The sequence below is a fragment of the Xenopus laevis genome, chromosome 3L (genome assembly GCF_017654675.1).
Source record: "Xenopus laevis strain J_2021 chromosome 3L, Xenopus_laevis_v10.1, whole genome shotgun sequence".
Lineage (NCBI taxonomy): Eukaryota > Metazoa > Chordata > Amphibia > Anura > Pipidae > Xenopus > Xenopus laevis.
The window spans coordinates 118614299-118637804 of NC_054375.1; the positions used below are offsets into that span (position 1 = coordinate 118614299).

The 23506-nt window shown below is 37.2% G+C and overlaps 1 protein-coding gene across 9 annotated transcripts in view; it reads left to right on the plus strand.

The window, feature by feature from the left end:
* chd2.L (chromodomain helicase DNA binding protein 2 L homeolog) overlaps window positions 1-23117 on the plus strand; it is a 73044-nt gene extending 49927 nt beyond the window's left edge. For 6 of the 9 annotated variants that reach the window (XM_018253244.2, XM_018253243.2, XM_041586868.1 and 3 more), the window contains 22 exons: window positions 226-388; window positions 876-1028; window positions 2747-2818; window positions 2943-3092; window positions 4217-4365; window positions 4485-4581; window positions 4959-5051; window positions 5165-5335; window positions 6508-6683; window positions 7002-7043; window positions 7148-7287; window positions 7938-8076; window positions 8517-8667; window positions 8807-8923; window positions 9030-9149; window positions 12582-12716; window positions 14593-14727; window positions 15148-15326; window positions 16196-16295; window positions 17723-17924; window positions 18096-18345; window positions 18521-23117. In XM_018253244.2, coding sequence (XP_018108733.1) covers window positions 226-388; window positions 876-1028; window positions 2747-2818; window positions 2943-3092; window positions 4217-4365; window positions 4485-4581; window positions 4959-5051; window positions 5165-5335; window positions 6508-6683; window positions 7002-7043; window positions 7148-7287; window positions 7938-8076; window positions 8517-8667; window positions 8807-8923; window positions 9030-9149; window positions 12582-12716; window positions 14593-14727; window positions 15148-15326; window positions 16196-16295; window positions 17723-17924; window positions 18096-18345; window positions 18521-18821 — 3235 coding nt within the window. In that variant the 3' untranslated portion in view covers window positions 18822-23117. The remainder of the gene's footprint in view (window positions 1-225; window positions 389-875; window positions 1029-2746; window positions 2819-2942; window positions 3093-4216; window positions 4366-4484; window positions 4582-4958; window positions 5052-5164; window positions 5336-6507; window positions 6684-7001; window positions 7044-7147; window positions 7288-7937; window positions 8077-8516; window positions 8668-8806; window positions 8924-9029; window positions 9150-12581; window positions 12717-14592; window positions 14728-15147; window positions 15327-16195; window positions 16296-17722; window positions 17925-18095; window positions 18346-18520) is intronic. The other 3 variants (XM_018253247.2, XM_041586869.1, XM_018253249.2) reach the window with 2 other exon arrangements.
* Window positions 23118-23506: the final 389 nt, after the last annotated feature.

A 23506-nucleotide genomic window follows, 5' to 3' on the forward strand; every position in this document is an offset into this window, starting at 1 on the left:
GTCTGTTATTCAAATCAGTGCATGGTTGGTTACTAGTGTAATTTGGACCTTATCAACCTGATGCTGAAATTGCAAACTGGACAGCTGCTGAATAAAAAGCTAAATAATTCAGAAACCACAAATATTAAAAAAATTATATATCACTCTCTACATCATATTACCGGTAAAAGTTAATTTGAAGGTGAACAACCCTTTTAACCACCTGTTTTGGTCATTTGCTTACAGGTGGTTATTAACAAGGAACTACAAAGCACTCTCAAAGGGAACACGAGGCAGCACCTCTGGCTTCCTTAACATTGTCATGGAACTTAAAAAATGTTGCAACCACTGTTTCCTCATCAAACCCCCAGAAGACACAGAGAGGGAAAGTCGATCGGACGCATTGCAGGTCAGTTGCTAATCATTTTTGGGACTGGTTGTCTTGCATAGGAGACTGAGACATGCAGCTGCCTGTAAAAAGCCAGTCACTGATTGGTTTCTACGAGTTAGTGCCCAGGTGCAAATTTGTCCTGTGTTTATAAATAAGCTCCTATGTCTTCTAATATTTTAGAGTTTACTGATTTGCTTGCGCAAAGTGTCTATATCCATAGATATGTCCATCCCTTTATCCATATTCATGTCATCACCCCTCTTATATTGATTGGTTAAAAAAAACTATGAAAATTGTCACCTTTAACTTTACTGCTTATTTACAAAATAAACAGAGAAACTTTTGAATGTTATCATTTTTATTCTTGAATGTTTCATCTTTTGTTATCGCTTTAATATTTGGCTGAAGAAAGTCCATCCAAAATGTCTGAATGATTTGTTGCAGTGTCAGAGCGTTCAGATAACTGCTAGTAACTGTAAACTAACGAGAATAAACATCTCCTTAGTCTTTGATCAGGAGCAGTGGAAAGCTTGTTTTGCTAGACAAGCTTCTGACACGACTGCGTGAAAGAGGAAACCGAGTACTTATCTTCTCACAGATGGTGCGCATGCTGGATATCCTTGCTGAATACATGGCCATCAAGCATTACCCTTTTCAGGTACTCGCCTAGGAGGAGACATTGAATGAGTATTGAATGTGGCACACTTGTGTTAATAAAATGTAGAATACAGAAGAAAGAAAAAGTGTGAATTCACCTGAATATATATCCTGCCTGTAGTTTGTGACAGCAAAAGGAAAAGGAAAATTTAATCTAAAACTTTTATAAAAGAATGAAATTACTGAGGCAATTTTATAAACTGTTGTCTATTTTTTTAAATATTGCTCATCAAAACTTCAAAATAGTATCTGGTTGTTCAGGTCAGTTGCCACAGAAATCAGATAAGACTTGATTTATGTTGATTTTTCACAAACCAAATCCTGGTTGCTAAGGTTAGGGGCATGAGAGCAGTTTTATGTGACAACTTGCAGCACAACCTTCAGTTGGTTTCATATAGTTCACCAGAAATAAGGACTTTTTTTCCAATTGCCTTCTATTTTCTGTGTGACCGTTTTTTTTTTTTAAGTTTCATTTTTCACCTTTTGTCGCTCTGGGGGTCACTGTTTGATATTGATACATTTAGTTGATACATTTCTTATTTGTCCATTCTGAGCAACTGTTAGAATTGATACAATAGTTGCTAATACTTCAGAGATGCTGCTGAGAAATGTATCGACTAAATGTTGCCGTTCAGAATCTGTTTTTGATTACTGAGCCAGACTGAAACACCAGAGACGGGAACATTACACTTAAAATTTAGATTTTGGAAAAACAGTAAAAAAAATAAATAAAAGGAAAGCAATTGAAAAAGTATTTATTACACGGGAACAATCTGAAAACAACTAAAATGAAAAAATGTTTGTAAGGTGAACAACCCCTTTTAAGAAGAACTAAACCCTAAAAATGAATGATCATTAATCTGCCATCTCGGCCTGGAATGGTTTAATCAGCATCTTATATTGGTCCATTTTATGCCAGGTTCTCATAAAATTCCCCTTTTTTGTATTTGTGCCATTATTGCACCACATAATACGGATGCACTGAATCCAGGATTCGGTTTGGCATTTGGCCAGGATTCAGCCTTTTTCATGAGGATTCGGATTCCAAGTGCCTGGCTGAACTGAATCCAGATGCTAAAAATCACGTGTTTTCATCACACAAACAAGGAGCTTAACATTTTTTTTTCACCGCGTGGTTCTCTTTAACCCTCCCTTGCCCTAATTTGCATATGCAAATTAGGATTCAGTTCGCTATTTGGCCGAATCATGAAGGATTCTGGATTTAACCAAATCCCAAAATAGATTCAGTGCATCCCTACCAGATAGTAAGGGTGAAATGTGACTACATAATAAAAAGTAGCAGAGACAATACATTTGTAGCCTTACAGGGCATAGATGGGCTCAGTGGCTCCCATTTGAAAACTGGAAAGAGAAAGAAGAAGGCACATCATTAAAAAACTATACAAAATATAAAATAAAGACCAATTGAAAAGTTGCTTAGAATTAGCTATTCTGTAACATACTAAAAGTTAGTTTAACGTTAGCTTAAAGGTGAGTTATCCCTTTAAGTATGCATTTCCCATTTTGGTGTAAAGAGTTAAAGCAGTAGCAGGTAGCAAGCCAGCACTGTAAGTAGATCTGTGCCATCACAGGGTTTCTGTTGCAAGGGAATGTCCACGAGGTACACCCAGCACTAAAGTTATTTTTATTCTCTTGGTACTGAGACCTAGATTTGTTCTTGCTCTCTATGCCGTCTAACTGATTTGTGTCCTCCTCTAGCGACTAGATGGATCAATAAAAGGAGAGATACGCAAGCAGGCACTTGATCACTTTAATGCAGAAGGCTCTGAGGTGAGACCTCAATATTATACTGTTTTATTCTGCATAAGTGTGTTCTGATGCAAACATAAACTGCCATTCTTTTGGTCTCTTTAGTCACAGATGGAAATAATTTGACATATCTCTTTGTATTTAGGATTTTTGTTTCCTGTTGTCCACACGTGCTGGAGGCCTAGGTATAAACTTGGCATCAGCCGATACAGTGGTCATCTTTGATTCAGACTGGAATCCACAGAATGATTTGCAGGCACAAGCCAGAGCTCATCGTATTGGCCAAAAGAAACAGGTTGGCAAAGGGTTTATTTTAAGGCAATATACTTTGATGGTCAACATGATCTAATAAACTGGGCAATACTCCATACTTCGTCAGTTAACAAATATTTGTAGTTTTCATTTTTTTTGTAGTAAGTACAGCTATTGAAAAACAATGTAATTCTATACTTTATACTGCTATCTGGAAGGAAAACTGGAGTTTTTAAACTATTTTCTCCTAAGTTTATCCACCAATTATATTGACCTTTTCTTTATCTCTATTATGATACCTTTATATTGATATAAACGTCATCATATAGAGAACAGGAGCTTTTTATTACATGCATACATCTCTACTCAGAAGCATTTATTGTATTGTTATACATTTAAAATGAAAAAGAACAAATTGTGATGTTACAGCAACAACAGATAGATAGCTTACTCGATTTGTCTGTGTGTCTCTCTCTGTCTCTAACTGGAATGTTGCAAATGCTTGCTATCATCTTAATCACAAAAATGAAAATTTAATACAGGCTTCAGCATACTGAAATAAGAAACTTTCTAAATACAATCGATTAAAACTTCTGCATTATTTATAATAATCAAGTTCATCTTTACTATTCCTCTTTCAGCATCTGTTCTCCTCATTCTGTCTTCATTCAGGAGTTGGGTATCAGATGAATGATCCAATTTATCTGATAGGGGGGGGTCTCCTTTTGCCTAGAACATGTATTAGAGCTCACTCTATTAAAATCACCAGATATCATGTCTCTCTACATGCAGAATTTGTGCAAAAGGCAGTTATCTTGTTTGTACTGGAATAGCTTACATCTGCTAGGAAAGGTAGCCCCTCCTATAAGATATATTGGATCATTCATCTGACACCAACTGCTAAATGATGACAGAATGAAGAGAAACAGATGCTGAGAGAGGAATAGTGAATGTAAACTTGATTGTTTTAGAAACAATGCAGAATATTTAATTTATTGTATTTAGAAAGTTATTACTTCAGTATGAGGAAGCTTATATTATATTTTTCATTTTCGATATAGTTCCCCTTTGGTGGCTATACACGGGCAGATTTAAGGTCCTTTAGACCGAGTCAGCAGCTAGAAATATATTTTGCCTTTGTCATTAGTATAAGCTTTTCTTATGCAGGTGAATATATACCGGCTTGTCACCAGGGGCACAGTAGAGGAAGAAATAATAGAGCGAGCGAAAAAAAAGATGGTTCTGGATCATCTTGTCATCCAGCGTATGGATACCACAGGCAGAACTGTACTGGACAATAACTCAGGGAGCTCTAAGTAAGCAAATGAGCATTGAGGGCAAATGGCGTATCTTTTCACACAACCCTTGATATTGTTCTAAATATATACCTCCCAACTGACCTTATTTGGTACCATCTATTTTCATTTCTTTGTAGTTCTAACCCATTTAACAAGGAAGAACTTGCTGCTATTCTAAAGTTTGGAGCTGCAGATCTTTTCAAGGAACCTGAAGGAGAGGAATCAGAACCTCAGGTAAGAGGGTTTTTTTGTGCTAAATCAACTTCTAACATAAATGAAGAAGAAATCCGTTGCATTTTGTGCATGAATCCCATGGCACTCTATTCAGTAAATGTGATAAATGTGAGTGTTATAATGAATCAATCAAGGTTATTCCATTGCAGCAGCATTAATATATTCAGCTGCAGCTACTACTTAACCACAATTTCTACTAATGTTTGCCAGCTATGCAGCTATGTTTACTTTGGTTAGACATGAGTTTTAATTGAAATCTCATTTGGCTCTGTCTTCTATATTGCTGTATGATATTTCTCATTCACAGTAATTCTCCTTATAAGTTTGAGAAAATAGTGCATACCTTTAAAAAGGTTATTATTTCATGATTCTTTCAGGAAATGGATATAGATGAAATTTTACGTCTGGCTGAAACACGAGAGAATGAGCCATCTTCCAGTGCTACTGATGAGCTCTTGTCTCAGTTCAAGGTAAATCATCCATGGTGCCCACTGTGTTGAACCCAATTTGTTTTGTTGGATTCCTGTAAATGTGTATTAAAAGATAAAAAACATAGAAACCTATGTTTTCTGGTTTCTTTTAGGTAGCCAACTTTGCAACAATGGAGGAAGAGCCCAAAATTGATTTAAAGAGCGAACAGGAATGGGATGACATAATTCCTGAGGGGCAAAGGAAAAAAGTGGAGGAAGAGGCTCGACAGAAAGAACTGAATGAAATATACATGCTTCCCAGGATCCGGAGCTTAAATAGGAAGGTGAGTGCATACTCTTTCATAATGTCTTTTATGGAGTATATCATGTGCAGATTTAAATCTGGAAAATATTACACTTACTGTGCTTGCCACTATTTATACTGTCTATCTATTCATTTGTCACCTTAGGTAATAAGTTTCACTAGTTATTATAAGTTCCTCTGGGACAGGGACTGATGTGAATTATTTATAAAGATGATGTTGAAGAAATATGTCAGTAGTGTATAAATAAAGGGATACTGACACCAGAAAATAACCTTTTTTATATCTATCATAACATTGTCTTTGAATGCTATTGATTATTTTGCCATAAAACTATTTGCATGATGATTTTACATTACCTTTCTTAATACACTGTTCCTCTATGAGGGGGCGGCCATATTTGTGCAGCAGGAGTCCGTTAGCATTAGAAACAAGTAACAATTACTTACAAAAGCAGAACTATCAGTGAAACTATCAACATGACGTATAGGTAACTTTTAATGTCAATTAATATTTTAAAAAGAAAATGTTTAGTGTCAGTATCACTATAACAGGAAATAATAATTGTGGAATTTTAGTAAGATTCTTTCTTGCATTGTATTCCCTTATTAATAATACTGTTAAACAGCAGGCATTAGAGGGCAAAGAAACTTGCTAAGGATATGTGATTATTTCTCCTTTCTTTGACCCTAGATTGGGGATGGAGTGTAAACCAACTATGCTCCTGCAAGTGAAGAAAGTTTTTCATCCATTTAAATGCTAAGCAGACAATAAAAAAACAGTTGACAGCAAGAGGGTGGTTAAAAAATTAGGCTTTTAATATGTAAATCTGTATGAATAGGCATTGGGGAGTTTGGATAGTACCCCAAGAAAAGCAAGGTGAGTGAGCAGCAAGAGGGAAAACAGCTGACTAAATCAATAGCAGCAAAGCAAGGGGAAAAAGATAAAATGCAAAGAAAAAAATACATGAAGTAGTACTGTTGAACTAATGCACTGAAACATTTCTAAAGGGATCCTACATTCTTTCTTCTAAGCACATATAATTGAACATAATTTAAATATAATTTAGCTGGGCTGTGACCAATAATGTGTTCTTCTCCCGTACTGTTGTAACAATGATCCTTTTAGTTATGTGGAGTCAGGTTGCCATTTAAATCCAAGGATTAATAAAAAAAATGTGCCTGATTTTCCAGCCTCCAGCAAATGACAGCGAGTCTGATTTGGAGTCAAAGCAGAAAGCTCAGCATTCCTCTGGATCCGACAGTGACTCTGATGACTCTGATGATGACAAAAAACCAAAGCGCAGAGGGCGGCCCCGCAGTGTTAGGAAAGACAATGTGGAGGGATTTACAGATGCTGAAATCAGACGGTAGGTGCAAACCATTTCTCTTGTTTTCTTGGTTAACAATTGGGTAAGAGTTTAATGGGAACACTTCTTAAAGCCAGCACAATTAGATAGATTCTCTGTTTGATATATTGTTGTACTACACCCCCAGCTGGTTGCATGTTCATGGGCAAAAGGCTTAGATCCATCCTGTAGCATGCATGGGACCTATTTACTATTTACATCCCTTATTCTGTGGTAAAGATACAGCTCCATCTTTAGCAGGGGAACGATTTTAAATTGCTGAATCAAAATGTATCCTTTTCCCTGCAATGACTTGTGTGTAACAATTTATTTTATTAGGTTTATTAAGGCGTACAAGAAGTTTGCTTCTCCACTGGAAAGGTAGGTTGACAATACACTGCTTTACATCTGTCTTATTTTACTTGCAATAATATACAAGAATACACACATATTGGTTGGTAGAAAGTATATATCTTGGTTTGCAGACTTGAGTGCATTGCTAGAGACGCAGAACTTGTGGATAAATCTGTGGCAGATCTCAAGAGGTTGGGTGAACTTCTGCACAACAACTGTGCTTCGGCCATGCAGGAGTTCGAAGAACAATTAAAAGAAAACCCTGCTGATGGTATGTTTGACTGGAAGATTTAAATTACCATTTAGTTGCCTTGTCATCTTTTTAAATCTGACAATCATTTTCTAATGATTATCAGTTTTAGCCGAGGGAAAGGAGAGCATAGAGTCATACAGATTAGTTTTGCATCTGGCAACAGCTCTAGAACTTGATACTTTATTTTTATTCAGCCTTTATAGGAGAAGGAAAGGATAAAACTACGTAAGCCTTATCAGGAAGGTCTACCTAAATATACCACTAAACCCTCAAAGTAGTGCTGCTCTGAGTCTTCTGTCAAAAGAAACTGCATTTCTTGCTTCTATTGTGTACACATGGACTTCTGTGTCAGACTTCCTGCCTTTAGCTTAAACCTCCTTGGCCCGGACGTGAGCATGCTCAGTTTGCTCCCCCCTTCTCTGCTGTAATCTGAGCCCAGAGCTATAAGTGAGTAGGGAGAAACTCAGTCAGGAAGTGATGTCACACCAAGCTAATACTGCAGCTGCTATCCTAAACAGATAGCTTCTAGAGCTTTTTACTCAGATATGGTAAAGCATTCTACACAATAAATATAGCATTCTAGCTTGCACTATTGGAGCTAATCTATTGGCAATACAATACCTTCGTAGCTTTCCTTCTCCTTTAATGACTTTTTTCTTATTTTTCAGGAAAAGGTCCAGGCAAGCGTAGGGGCCCCACAATCAAAATCTCTGGTGTACAAGTAAATGTAAAAGCTATTATTCAGCATGAGGAAGACTTCGATATTCTCACTAAATCCATCCCAACTGACCCGGAAGAAAAGAAAAAGTGAGTTATATTTACTTGTGAATGCTCATTAATGTTTGGGAATGCAGATATTGATATCAAATTTTACTAATATTTAGAACAATGTCCGTTTGAGTTCAATCTTTTTTCAGCACAAATCTTATATACTTGAGTCATAACAAAAAAAAAAAAGGTTCCAAGTCAGGGAGAAGCCTCTGTCTCAATCTTGCCCATTAATAACTCTGTGGAATACTCAGATGAGAAATGAATTTGAGTTAGTTTATTGACCCCTAGCCAGGTCTAGGGTTCAATACAATGTGATAAGGGAAAAACATTGTAATGTCCCAGAATTAGTGCAAGTAAATAATCTCCATGTCAGCTCAGTATCTGATCTAATACAAAGTTAAAGAGGGCACATAGTTTCATTCTTTTTGATACCTTAAAAGCTCTAATAGATGTTTTTCATATGTTTTTGGGCACAGATATTGTGTCGCGAGTCGAGTAAAGGCTGCCCATTTTGATGTGGAATGGGCTGTAGAAGATGATTCCCATTTACTTCTTGGGATATATGAACATGGCTATGGCAATTGGGAACTTATAAAAAGCGATCCTGAGCTGAAGCTCTCTGAAAAGGTAATGACTGTTTCATCAACATAAATACATTATGAAACCCAAGTTCATACTAGCCAGCTTGTTACATATATTATAGTTACTTATATCTTGATTCCATACAATGAAGTTTTTAGCTTAAACAGATAACTGTCACTTCTAGATTTTGCCAGTGGAAACAGAGAAGAAACCTCAAGGGAAACATTTACAGACAAGAGCAGATTATTTGCTGAAAATGCTGAAGAAAGAAACAGAGAAAGTAACTGGTGCTGGAGATGAGGTTTGTGCAATTTAATTGTAGTAAACTGATCTAAGCAGTATTCAGTCATCATGGGGGCAAACAAAAAAAACTTCCAGCAACCTGTTTTTCATTATTTTGCCGGCAGGTTAAAACAAAGAAAAGAAAGCCACGAGCAAAGAAAGATGGCGGCAAGACTAAAGATGAGCATGGCAATGAAATTTCATCTCCCAGACACTCTGACAATTCAGAGGAAGGAGAGGAAAAGGTGAGTTGCACCTGACCTACCTTTAACCTTTTAAATCTTGTGTAAATACCTTGTAGTATTGAATAGTGTCAGTTTCTTATGCAATCTCTTGTTAAAGGACTTGTAAAGAGAGGACAGTTATTACTTTTCCAGTTCAGTTGGTTTCAGATAGTTTACCAGAAATAAAGACTTTTTTCAACTACTTTACATTTTTTTTTTTTACCGTTTTTCCAAAATCTAAGTTTATAGTTGAATGTTCCTGTCTTTGGTGTTTCAGTCTGGCAGCTCAGTAATTCAGGTATAAATTCTGAACAGTTACAATTTCGCAACATTTGGTTGATACATTTCTCAGCCGCATCTGCAGTATTGGCAACTATTGTATCAATTCTAACAGCTCTCTAATGAAACTCAGGGATTCTGCTCAGCAGGGGCAAAGAAAAGAAATGTTTCAACTAAATGTATCGATTTAGAACAGTTTACAGGGTCGGCGCCCCCCCCTCCCAGATCTGCTCTAGAAGGTGGAAAATTACACTTTACACTTCAATATTAGAAAAACAGTCGCACATAGAAAATAGAAAGTAATTGGAAAAAGTCTTTATTTCTGGTGAACTATCTGAAAAAAGTGTTGGAAGAGGTCCTCCACCTTTAAAGGAAAACTATACCCCTCAAACAATGTAGGTCTCTATAAAAAGATATTGCATAAAACAGCTCATATGTAAAACCCTGCTTCATGTAAATAAACCATTTTCATAATAATATACTTTTCTAGTAGTATGTGCCATTGGGTAATCATAAATAGAAAATTGCCATTTTAAAAAATAAGGGCCATTCCCTGGGATCGTATGATTCACTGTGCACACAAACATACCAACAAACCATACATGCTAGGTCACATGAGCCAATTAACAGACAGAGTTGTGTCTTTTGCTTCCACACTTCTTCCTGTTACAGTTAGAGTTGTAGTATTTCTGGTCAGATGATCTCTGAGACAGCACACAGACCATCACAAAATGGTGGCTCAAGGCAAGAGATGTAAAAGGGCAATATTTACTTAAATATATATGCCAGTTTGGTAAGATTCTTTAATATGCTACTTAATATGATATGATCTATCTGTTGCTTAAGTGTTCATTTTGGGGGTATAGTTTTCCTTTAAGTTAACTTTTAGTATGATGTAGAATGAGACCGTTTGTAATTGGTTTCATTGGTTTTGAGTTATTTAGCCTTTTATTCAGCAGCTCTCCAGTTTGCAATTTCAGCAATCTGGTTGCTGGGGTCCAAATTACCCTAGCAACCGTGCATTGATTTGAATAAGAGACTGTAATATGAATAGGAGAGGGCCTGAATAGAAAGATGAGTAATAAAAAGTAGTAGTAATAATACATTTGTAGCCTTACAGACCATTTGATTTTTAGATGGGGTCAGTGAACCAGATTTCAAAGCTGGAAAGACTCAATTAATTCTAAAACTGTAAAAAAAGAAATTATGAAGACCAATTGAAAAGTTGCTTAGAATTTGCCATTCTATAACATACTAAAAGTTAACTTAAAGCTGACCCACCCCTTTAAAGGAAAAGGAACGTCAATAATCACTGAGGGGTGCTGAAAGTTAGTCATCCCCCCAGTGATTGTATTCACTTGCCTGATACCCTGGGCTGGTGCTCCGCTAAGCAGAAAACTGCATCACTCAGGGTTCTTCTCATCAAGCAACACAGAGCAATCTTCTTCCTGTTGCTTATTTTCTTCTCGCAGGTACACATGTGCAGTGTCATTGTGACTTTCCTTTGAATTGCTGTCATTTGTATCCTGATCATGTAAAGACAAATTCTTTAATGCAGAATTCACGTTTTTATTACAAAAGCATTGAAATTTCCTTTTCTTGATCTCGGGGGGCAAAGTAACATTGGGACTTGCTTAAGGAGGGTGGGGAGAAAGAGAGGCCTATGTGTGTTCCACTGAGGCTTGGAAAAAACTTCCTTCTGAAAGAATGGCAGAAAATGGTCTGAAAGACCAATTTTTACGCCCCAATAGCGTAAAAAGCTGCTCTGAAAGGGGGCACAGAATCATTGGGAGAAAGATCTTGTCTGGGAAAGAGGCTAAGCACTCTTGGAATAGGACTAACTAGGGGATCCCTGATGTTTTAGAGACTCAGGGATAGGTCCTCTTACAAAAAATCTAACGTGAGAAAAAATAAAGTGTCTGAAAATAAAGGCCTTAGGTACCATCAGCACCAAAAAGCTAATTTTGTGCACTCAACATTACATCTCTTTCTTTTAGTCACTTGAGGGACACAGGATTTTGAATTGATGCCTTGTTAAAAAACACGTATTTTAAGTACAGATATGCTTTCTATTATTATTATTATTATTATTATGATTTATTTATAAATATATGCAAAATATTCTTCAGCGTTGCATGGGTGTATACATCAAACATACTGGAAAGCACACAAAAACCGCCATTAACCAATACAAGAGGTAAAGAGGCCCCTGCAGTTTAAAAATGAATGCAAACTAATATAATGTGCATCCATAGCAGAATTGTAATTCTTAGTATTACTAGACCTACGACTTTACTGATTATTACATATTTGTACATAAAATGAAAATTGGGTTAAAGCAGAAGGAAAGGCTAAAATTAAGTAAGCTTTATCAGAAAGATCTATATAAATACACCATTAAACCCTCAAAGTAATGCTGCTCTGAGTCCTCTGTCAAAAGAAACATCACATTTCTTTCCTTCTATTGTGTACACGTGGGCTTTTGTATCAGATTTCCTGTTTTCAGCATAAACCTCCAGAGCCCAGAGCTATGAGTGAGCAGGGAGAGACTCAGGCAAGAAGTGATGTCACACCAAGCTAATATGGCAGCTGCTATCATAAACAAATAGTGAGAGCTTCTAGAGTTGTTTATTCGGGTATAGTAAAGCATTCTGGAACAATTAGTCAGCACCCAAACCACAAGCTCAATAGAGAGGTGACAATGCAAGGTTGTCCACTCCATCTGGCTAGATAATGCAATAACGAAATCACAGCACCATCCAAATTGTGTATAATTTTAAAAAGCCTTTATTGGGTTTCTGGCTTTGATCCCGAACGAACCGTTCGTTCGAGATCCAAGCCAGAAACCCAATAAAGGCTTTTTAAGATTATACACAATTTGGATGATGCTGTGATTTTGTTATTCAATAGTAAAGCATTCTGCAGAATAAATATAGTGTTATAGCTTGCACTATTATGGCTAATCTATTGGCAATAAACTGCTTTGGTAACTTTCTCCTTTAAATACAGTACTAAAAAAACTTACTCTCTTTGCAATTCATGGATTAGAATAACTGTTATAATTCTAAAGGTCAGGCCACACAGGGCGTTGTGGGGAAATTTGGTCGCCTGTGTGGACTTATCCTAAGAATGGGGCCTGCTGTTGGACCATTTATAAAATATATGTTTGCTTAGCAGGAGGATGGGACAGAAAAGAACTCGAACAAAAAAAAGCAGAAGAAGAAAGATAACAAGGAAAACAAGGAAAAACAAACTCAAAAGAAAGAGGGAGATAAAGATAAAAGGAAAGCAAAAGACAAGAAGGAAAAGGTATCTAGAGAAAGTGCTCAGTGGGTCATGTGTGCTGGACAAAACAAAGGGTTATAAACGAATTGCAAAAGCAGAAAATAGACAAATCCGTGAAATTGTATTCAAATAAAGGGGTTGTTTGCCTTCCAAACACTTTTTTCAGTTCAGTTGTTTTCCAAACTATTGGAGACTATTGTGTCAATAATGAAAGCTGCCTTTAATGAAACTTAGGGGTTAAAGCTGGACATAGACGCAAAGATCTGATCGTATGAATCGAGGATTCATACAATTTTCAGACCCAATATTTTTCATCCGGCGGAGATCGTCGTTTGGTCGATCGGACAGGTTAGAAAATTTCTGTCGGCTACCTACAATATCTCTGCATGTATTGCCGATTGTACGATTTTCAGTGGGAGACTGTCACTAGCTTTGGTCGGACATAACTTTCGTACAATTGCTGTCAGGGGCAGAACATCGGCTGATCTGTTATTTTCAACTTTATTTGATCTGAAGGTTAGTGGCAGGTCGGGAGATGGGGAAGTCTGATCGTTCGAAGATTCCAATGATCGGATCTTTGCATCTGTGGCCAGATTTATTCTCAGCAGGGCTAATGTTAAGACATGTATTAGCTAATGTATCAAAGAGCTGCTGTAGGGTGACATGAGAAGGTAATAATTAAAACTTTAGGCCAAGGTTACACGACATTGGCTTTGCATATGAATACAGCTATAGTACAGAACATAGTTGGAAGCGCTAAATATGTTTAAAAAAAATTCACATGGATTGAAGTGCTGACTGGGAGCTTGGCTTGTATGTGTAGCTCTGTGAGACGCTGTAGCTGGTAGGTTGCTCCCCCAGTTTAAAGGGGAACTAAAGCCTAACTAGCTAGAAATGTTGTATACCCAAGGCAACCACAGACGTTTAGCAGAGAAGATCTGTGCCTCCAAAGATGCCCCAGTAGCTCTACATTTTTTTTTGCTGATTCACTGCACATGCTCTGTGCTGTTATCACTTACTGAGCTTTGGGACCCACTCACAATATACAGTACACATAGAATAGAAATGTTGTAATATAATTAGTTAGTTATTAATATCTGTAATTAATACAGATAATTACTACATGGCAGCACAGAAACCAGTGCAACTAGCATGAGAATGTAATAATCAGCCCTGTAGCATCATCTTATATCACAGGCCAACATAATTTTCTGCTTGATAATTTGCTATGACCCTTAAGCTTAGCTTCTCAACAGCTGCTCAGAGCCGACTGAGCATGTGAATGTCTCAGACATTTTCCAAGATGGTGTCCCCCTGTGACAAGTTTGAAGTCCTGGATCATTGCTGCTATTGACAAGCTGGAACATTTTGGCTGGTGCAATAAGTTCAGAATGTAAAATATGGCATTTTTAGCCATATTTATTTTTAGTGTTTAGTTCTCCTTTAAGGGGGGTATTTACTAAAACTCAAATTCAACTAATTTTTTAATTAAAACAAAGTCGACCTAACTCCCATCCACAAATGTAACTTTTACTCGAAAAATTTGAGTTTTCCGCTTCAAAAACGTGACCAGCAAAAATTGAGGCTTAATAAATAGGCCCTTAAATGTTCCTTCACTTTTCTCAATCTTTTTTTTAATTTTTTTTTTTTTTGCAAAGCAGATCCACTCTCTACTGCAGCTCTGTTTATCTGCACTGAAAAGTACAGTTTCCTCTTGAGTGCAGGTACAGGGGGCAGAGATCAGCCCGAAAAATGCAAAAAATAAATGATAGAAATTTTAAAAAAGTCTTAATTTTTGGTGTACTTTCTGAAAGCAACTGAATGGAAAAAAGTGTTTGGAAGGTAAGCAACCCCTTTAAGTTTTATTAACCTCCTAATCACTGGCAATTTTTTTTATAAGACCAAGCGAGGTGAGGCCAAGCCTGGTGGTAAGAACAGAAAGAACACAGGCCCTGTCCATATAACAGCTGGTAGTGAGCCAGTCCCCATTGGGGAAGAAGAGGATGATGATCTGGACCAAGAGACCTTCAGCATTGTAAGTTATCCATTTTGTATGGAGATTGTATAATAACAAATTCTTTGCCTACATAAGCTCTTTAATTTATATTTATGCAAAGTAAAAAAAAAAACTGGATATTGTCCTAATTTATGTAATGTCTCCATTGTCTGCTTGGGGGACACAGGGACAGTGGGGTATAGCTGTTACCACTAGGAGGCAAGACACAACAATAAAAAATAAAGAGTAGAACTGGCTCCTCCCTTGCTGGCTATACCCCCCAGCAGGTGGAGCCTAGGTCCGTTTTTTGTTGTCCTCAGGAGGTTAGGACGTGCTGGTAACTTTTGCCTATGATTTTGCAGTTTACCTATTTAATTGTATCTGTGGTAGTATTGTTTTAATTTTTATGTTAACCTTGACTCCAGTGTGGATTAATACTTTTTTATTCCCTCCTTTCAGTGCAAAGAGAGAATGAGACCTGTCAAAAAAGCTCTTAAACAGCTAGATAATGCTGACAAGGGGCTTTCTGTACAGGAACAGCTGGAGCACACCCGCACCTGTTTGCTGAAAATTGGAGACCGCATCTCTGAGTGTCTTAAAATGTACTCTGACCAGGAGCATGTGAAGTTATGGAGAAGGTAAATTCCACAATATAGTGTCTCTCTCCTGGGGGTAAGACCATTGCACTTGCTTTCAGACACACTAGGCCAAGGTATAGACAATTTAATGCAATAAAGGTGGCACACACCTAATACACAAATTGCTTCCCTCTTTACTGTGAGGTGAGGGCCTAATACTCAAGCCCCTACAAAAAAAAAAGTATTTTCCACTTACATGTCTGTAAGATTTAACTCTGCTCATTCTCTTGATGAGCCAAACTCATCACCAGGCAGTTACTTAAACCAGTTTTTACAATAGGAAAATAAAACACTTTGTTTTTCCTAATTGCAAAACTGACAATATCCTGAATTTACAACTCATATGATGGGTATCTGGGAGAAGTATAAGCCACATCCAGTGTTTCTCTTACAATTGCCTGCTCTGTTTATTTCTTCATTATCTAATATTTGTACTATAGGGAACTTCATAGCATTCTGGTCTGCAGTTATATTTTATGTATCGATAGGGCGCAAAAAAATTAAGAGGCTTTGACTCATCTTATTATGTTTATCATTGTATTCCATATAATAATTGCATAAAGGGTTAACACCGCCTCATCACCACCATCATCAACAGCCCGGTGGTGTTAACCCATCAGTGCCTCTGTCCCTTTTCAGTGAAGAGAGAAAATAATTGGTAAGAGACAAAATCCTCTTTTACACTTGTCTATGGACATGAGCAATATTATTTAAATTATTGGAATTCAGAAGAAAGTTATGGGAAATGTGGACTTTTGGTGTAAAATCTGACTATAACTTCTAATAAAAAAAAAAACTTGTATATGTCTGATGAAAGAGATTTCTTTGGGGATCCTATTTTTAATCAGTTAATTAATCTTTCATTCTAGAAACCTCTGGATTTTTGTGTCTAAATTCACAGAATTTGATGCCAGAAAACTGCACAAATTATATAAGATGGCACACAAAAAGAGATCTCAAGAAGAAGAGGTAAATTTTATATATATATATATATATATATATATATATATATATATATATATATATATATATATATATATATATATATATATATATATATATGTGTGTGTGTTTATATGTATCTTTAAACCTGCTGTGTCTCCTGGTGTGTGTGTTATGGATTCTTTTGTTATTGTATTGGTCATCTAGGAATATACTGGGACCTAATTATTCATTAGTTTATTAGGCAATACTTTGGGTAATGGTTATTCTGGGTTGTTGGCTGAATAAACATATGAGTACATAAAAAGCACTTAAAGGGATCTCTACCTAAGTAGATTTTTCATAAATCTGTTTAGATGTTGATAATTTTTGCTTCCTGCTATTCCGAATGATTGGAATAGTAAAAGGTGGCGATGTTGTGCATTGCCCTCTGTCTTGGTCAGATTTCAGATGGGGTCTGCCCATGAAAGCGACCTGTATTGTTAGGTATGTACATGCTTTAACTTAAAGGGATTCTGTCATGATTTTTATGGTGTCGTTTTTATTTCTAAATTACACTGTTTACACTGCAAATAATTCACTCTACCATTTTTATTTTATTCCTATCAACAAGTAAATCTTTATTTAGTTGTAATATTGGTTTATAGGCAGCCATCCCTGGTCATGTGCTTTCAGAAAGAGCCAGCACTGCTTTCAGACTGGCCATTGTTTCTCCTACTCAATGTAACCAAAGGAGTGGGACTTGGATTTTTACTATTGAGTGCTATTCTCATATCTGCCAGGGAGCAGTTCAGGGAACTGTTATCTGGTTAATGAATGAGAAAGCAGAGTGGGGACCGCACAAGCTCTCCGTTTTTCCCTTCCGTTCAGGTGCACAGTCTCACAGTGTCCCCACTGTGGATACAGCAAAATTACAAGGAAGCAGACGGCACTTCTGAAGATGGGGTTTATTGGAGTACCTGCTGGTAACACCTAACGCGTTTCGGGAGTTATCCCTTAATCATAGGTCAAATGACCTATGATTAAGGGATAACTCCCGAAACGCGTTAGGTGTTACCAGCAGGTACTCCAATAAACCCCATCTACAGAAGTGCCGTCTGCTTCCTTGTAATTTTGCTGTTATCTGGTTACCTTCCCATTGTTCTGTTGTTAGGCTTCAGGGGGGGAGGGAGATTATATCACTCCAAACTTGCAGTAAAGAGTGACTGATGTTTATCAAAGCACAAGTCACATGACTGGGGGCACCTGGAAAACTGACAATATGTCTATATGTCAGATTTTAAAATTAAATATAAAAAATTTGTTTGCTCTTTTGAAAAACTGATTCCAGTGCAGATTCTGCTGATGTGTTTAAAAAAAATGGCTGTGACTTAACATCAGGCTGTAGGGTTCCATTTCAGACATGCCACAGTTTTTTTCTATTTGATTAAATATATATGCTTTGTCATTATCAGGATCACAAGAAAAAGAATGTGCCCATCAAGAAACCTTTTCGGCCAGAACAATCTGGATCTAGCCAGGACTCTCATTTGTCACAGCCTCATGGGCCACATACACCACAGAAACCTGTGGTTGCCCTTCCTCACTCTCAGCAAGTGCATGGCCACCAAAGAGAAAACTTTGGCAGTCCTAGCAAGAGACCTTTCAATAATGCAGGTGAGCAATTATGGGTATTTATTATATGGCATCTTCACAAGACAGTATATACTAGCTTAAATCAGGTTTACCATAACATTAGCCTTTTAATTTGAATAATGCTTTTATGATAGCATTAAAGACTATGATTGCTTACCTTTAGCACTCAAAATAAACCTTTTCTTTGCGTAGACCGAGGTGAATGGAGAGACCGGAAATTCAGTTACGGAGGCAATAACAATAACCAGCCATGGGGAGGTGACCGCCATCATCAATATGACCAGCATAGGTACAAAGATCACCATTATTCAGATCGAAGACCTCATGGGGATCCGAGGAGAAGCTCTGCAAACTTCCGGCCAAACAATATGTCCCGCAAAAGACCGTATGACCAATACAACAATGATCGAGAGCACCGTGGACACAGGGACTATTATGACAGGTGGGCAAAAATTCATAGTATTTAGCTTCTAAAAAATGTTCAAGTCAAAGATGTGCTTTTTCCAGGCATATCTAATTAGGTGGTATTTGGAACTTGGTGCCTGAGTCAAATATTTGTCTAGTGTGAAGTTTTAGCAGAAGTATTATAACACGTTTTTGCATGATTGTCTTTGCAGACATCACCATGACAACAAAAGAAGAAGATCTGATGAATTTAGACCCCAGGGTTACCACCAACAGGACTTCAGGAGAATGGGATCCGACCACCGACCCCCCATGGGCTACCATGGTCAAGGACCTTCGGACCACTACCGCTCATTCCATTCTGAAAAGTCAGGGGAGTATAAAGGTCCTTCCCAATCGACTTCTCTCTCTGATCCTCGCTCACCCCCTACTCAAAAATCCCCACATGAAAACAAACCACCTCTGGACAGGTCATTAGAACAGAAAGGCGGAGATTATAATTGGAACAGGTAGATACAACAAATAAAGCCATTGATTGGTATATAGTCCTGCTATTCTGTCGCAGGGGGGCAGTCAGTGCAACAAGGACACTGCTACTAAAACTTGCTGACCCGAGCTGCTGTTGTAGAATCCTATTGCTTGTGCCAAGAATATGGCTTTGACCATCTTTGTACCATCTTTTACTTGCTACAGCTTGATGGAATTAAACAAATGGGCAAGAGAAACCCCTTCTCTCTCAGTGGCATACTTGGGATTTAAGACTCGTCATATGAGATACAAAGGTCTCTTGAAGGATGAATGTTTTGGGATCTTAAGACGTTACATCAGTACTGTTAAATATGATGCATTTTATATGACTCTAAAACTACGTTTCCGGCCCTTGCAGTCAAGTTAACAAAAGGTGTCCATTTGGCATCCCAGACTAGTGTGCAATACACTGCAGCAACATGTGACTGCACGGGCATAGGATTATAGACAGACTTTGTATTCCGAGTAAGGTTTTATTGCAAAGAAGTACAAAGGCAGAATTATGATCGGCATTGATGGTATCCATTCATTTTTCACATTTCAAAAAGCCTTCCTTATTTCTCTGTAATATTTCTATGTTTCTTAAACTTGATGTAAATAGTGAACGGGATGTCTAAGAATCAAGCATGATAAAATGATCAGGCACTTCCCTTCTGGTTACCAACAGCAGATAGAGAGGCTACCTTTTCCATTCTCTTAAAGTTTCTTTTTAAAGATTTATGTTTGACAGAAGTATCTTGTCCCATGCCAGTTCAGTGTTCTCTTATACAAGGATATCCATCATGTAGGCTTCTAGATGAGCAGCAACATCTAGAGGAGCACAGGTTGTCCGACCTTATTCTAAATCATCTTCTGGATGGATTCCATATGTACTAATTAAGGCTTCTCTCTTTATAAGCAGAGCGGCAGCACAAAATTCGATCTTTTTATCAGAGCGTATTTCATTGAAATTATAAAGCCCCCGCCCTTGCTAAGAGTATTCCACCCAACACAACGCCAATCATGATAAATGTAGCAGGCTGTAATTTGCTTTTCCAACTTCATTGTGTAAATTCTGCTTGAGCCAAATGTAAAAAATATATAAAGGTATATATATAAATTTCTTAATGAAAATCAAATTATCCATTTAACACTGCAGTATTAGAACTACATTGCACTTTTATATTTCTTTCCCATTTTAAAGGACATGATATAATTGTGCAAATACATCCAGTACAGCCATTAACAAGCTAGAACTGCCGAGAAACTTGGTCTGCATTTTCTTAATGATTCTCATTCATCTTTGAGCTAGAGAGGTCAGATGGTATGGTACACTAACTCTAAACCATTATTTATTTACAAGTAATATATAGATTTATTTTTTGCGGGGTTAGAGGAAACTTTATATTTGTCTCAATCCAGTTTTTGTGTAGTTACATATTAAATCATTAAAAAAAAAAAATCGAGGAGACCAAGTGCATCGCTGAATTCTACAAGGGATGTATTCACACCTTGACATGAACACTCATGAAATAAGTCGTTTGTTGTGAAACATTAGGGTTGACCAAGACATGATCATCCCTAAAATGGAGCCGATTCTAGCTGGATGGACAGACAGGATTCTGGGCTTCACAAATAATTGAACTAAATGGCATATAATATTGGAATCTTGGCATTGACCTACAAAGCTCCTCTTTCAGATGGATGACTTGCTATTGTCCAGTTTGTGGTCCTTTTTATAGAACCTCGACAACAAAAAAAGCATGAAAGCCAAAACGATATTAGGAAACGAGCACATTTGCACAGAGGCTCATTAATACACCATTGTGTTTCTCGCACAGTATTCGATATTCCGGCTTGTTTCTTCTTCTTCTGTGTGTGTGCATAATATACTGTTTGCTGTCTCCCATAAAATAATGAGTGCCTTAAAAATGATTCAATAATGTTGGGAAAGAAATAAAAGCCATGGAATATTGTCATTAACATTCTGAAGGCTGGAAACTGTTGTGGCACAGAGTTTGAAACAGCTGGGTTTGTAAAATCCATTTAATGTCACCAGAAAACCTCCAGATTTGTCATTGCATTGTAGCAAATGTGTGTGTTTAACATTGATAATTATATAACTGTATATGATCTATTTGTAATGGTGATCACCGTGCCAGTTACTAGTTAAAAGACTACATCTGACCCTCTATTGTGTATTTAATAAGGGTAGGCCTATATACAGCGTCTGGAAACTGCATTTATTGGGGCTAACGTAATAACGTGTACACGATTATCCTAGTTCGGGTATCAAATCAAAAGGTAGTATTACTATTCTTGCTTGTTGAAAGCAAACATGATTGGTAAGAATGGGTTAACGGACATGGAGCAACTGTTTCTGTGCTCACACTTTTATTTTTGAGTGTACAGTCCTACTTACTAACAAGCAATGCATTGGCTTGGTGCACAGAAGGGAACCAGATCTAGATACCTGGGCAACAACAGTGTGAATAATGTTAAAACATTTCTCAGTGTCTGCAATGCACTGCAGCTGTCATAACTATCCTGAAAAAGTTATTTATAGTGAATGCAATAGGAAATTCTGGTGTTTATTTACTTGTGTCTGTAAAAAAAAAACACTAAAATCCCAAACAAATGAAAATAATTGTCATATTAAAGATTTTATTTTTGTTGTCTTCCGGAAATAATTTCTCTCTTTATATGAATGTGAACAAAACATATTATCATTGTGAGCAAAGTCTCTTTGTAACAACTGGATAAATGAGGTGTTTATTCTCAACAGGTAAATAATAAATAAATTGCCCACACTTTCTTCGCTTTGGAAATCAGAAGCAATGCGGGTTTTTTTTTTTGGCTGTTTCTTGTGGTACATGGGCGCTTTAATATCCACCATAATGGATATATATAGAAACCATGGACTGTGTGGGTCTCAAGGATAAATGCTAGAGGTATATACAGTATCTGATTCACACCGGTAATATTGCTCTAGGATTATGGCTGGAGTGATCTCAAATGTAAGGGCCACACATGTTGACTATTTTTTACATTATGTGGTCCTACCAAATTGTATTCATTTTGGAGCAAGACAGTCCAGTGCTGAGGTTTGATTTGCAACGTTCTGGTAAGCTTGTATTTGCTAAATTACTATTTACATCAGTAACCACCGATATCTGTTGGGTTGGATGTGGAGCAAGGCCTATAAGATCCTGCCAGTAGTGATTCTGTACAAGTTGTATGGCTACTACTGTGTGAAGCTGCTAGCCACCGTCAATGTATTTTCACACTATGTTCAACTGCTGTTCCTCCCATAGATAGTCACTTTATTATTCTATAAAAATAATGCCTTATATTTTTATTTCCTTTCCACAATCAACAGAAGTCTTCTTAAGCCCCATAATGTATATCCAGCACTAGAAAATAGAGCCAACTGGGTTGCTGGGAAATAAAAACTATAGCTCACAACATTTAGTGGCTCTTAAGCTCCAGCTTAATGACTTCAGTAGAGTAGACTGGTTGAAAACCTCTCCAGAGTCGGCCACCAGAATAAGGAACACCATTTGAATGCTGCCGATAGCTAAACAGTTTTGCGGTTGGGGAAGGACATGCTGACTATATCCACTCCGACGGATGATGCATAAATGTATTATAATTCTCCAACTTAAATGTGATTATTAAATGACGATTTGATTCATTAACAGTGTAATATATGTATAAGTCCACAACTGTGTCAGAGAACTGAAACCTGGTTGGGAATTAATTTAGTTTTTTTTTTTTTGCTTTAGAAGCGCCGTTACATTATTCCTTCCAGTATCGCTGTGCATGCCATTAACTTCCACGTGAAGAGTTTAAGGTACATAGTCTCGTCTTACGTATATAAATATATATGTGTAACCTCTGCTATACCTTGTGATGGAAATGTATCCATGGGGGGGCACGTTATTTTTAGCCATTGCACACAACCATCATTCCTGTGTATTTCAATGAACACAGATCAGACAGTATCGTTATATAAAAGAGGGGTTCAATCTTCCAAGATGTCCTTATTCTATTGCTCAAGTAGTTCTTCCCTAGTCGCACAAACGCGGCAATGACGGGTTTCTTAGCAGCCCTGGTGTTTGTTTTCAGCTATAAACAGGCGGGAGACTGGGATTATTCATTTATAGTTGTGAAGAAATATGTTGTTGTGCTTTTTTCCTATGTAAATAGTTTGTTTATATTGTGTGTATTAATTTTTCCTACATTGTAAAACTGCTGTACTTTTCATTCTTGTATATTAAAAATGAAACACATTTTTCAGAACATTTAGATGTCGTGCAAATTGCTTGTGTGTGTGATGAGGGAAAACCTTTTCTGACAAACAAAGCAGTGAGTTTTCCTCCAAAAAAAATGAAAGTGACAAAAAATATAATTAAATGTTCACTTACTCAATCAGCCTATGAGGAGGAGGGAACCCGTGGTGGGACCAGCCATGTTGTCACTTGCATGCACATAACGCAGATAGCCTAGCGCTGGCAGGGGGTATTTCTTTTTTTTTTAAAAAATTACTGTTATCCCCAAACAGAATGCGGCCTCTATTAGCCACACCTTGCGTTGGGGATAAGGTTTACCCAACAGGTGCCCTTTAAAGCTTCAGCTAATTCTGTCCAACCCATTTTCAGATTTCTAAGGACCAATTTATCAAAGGTTGG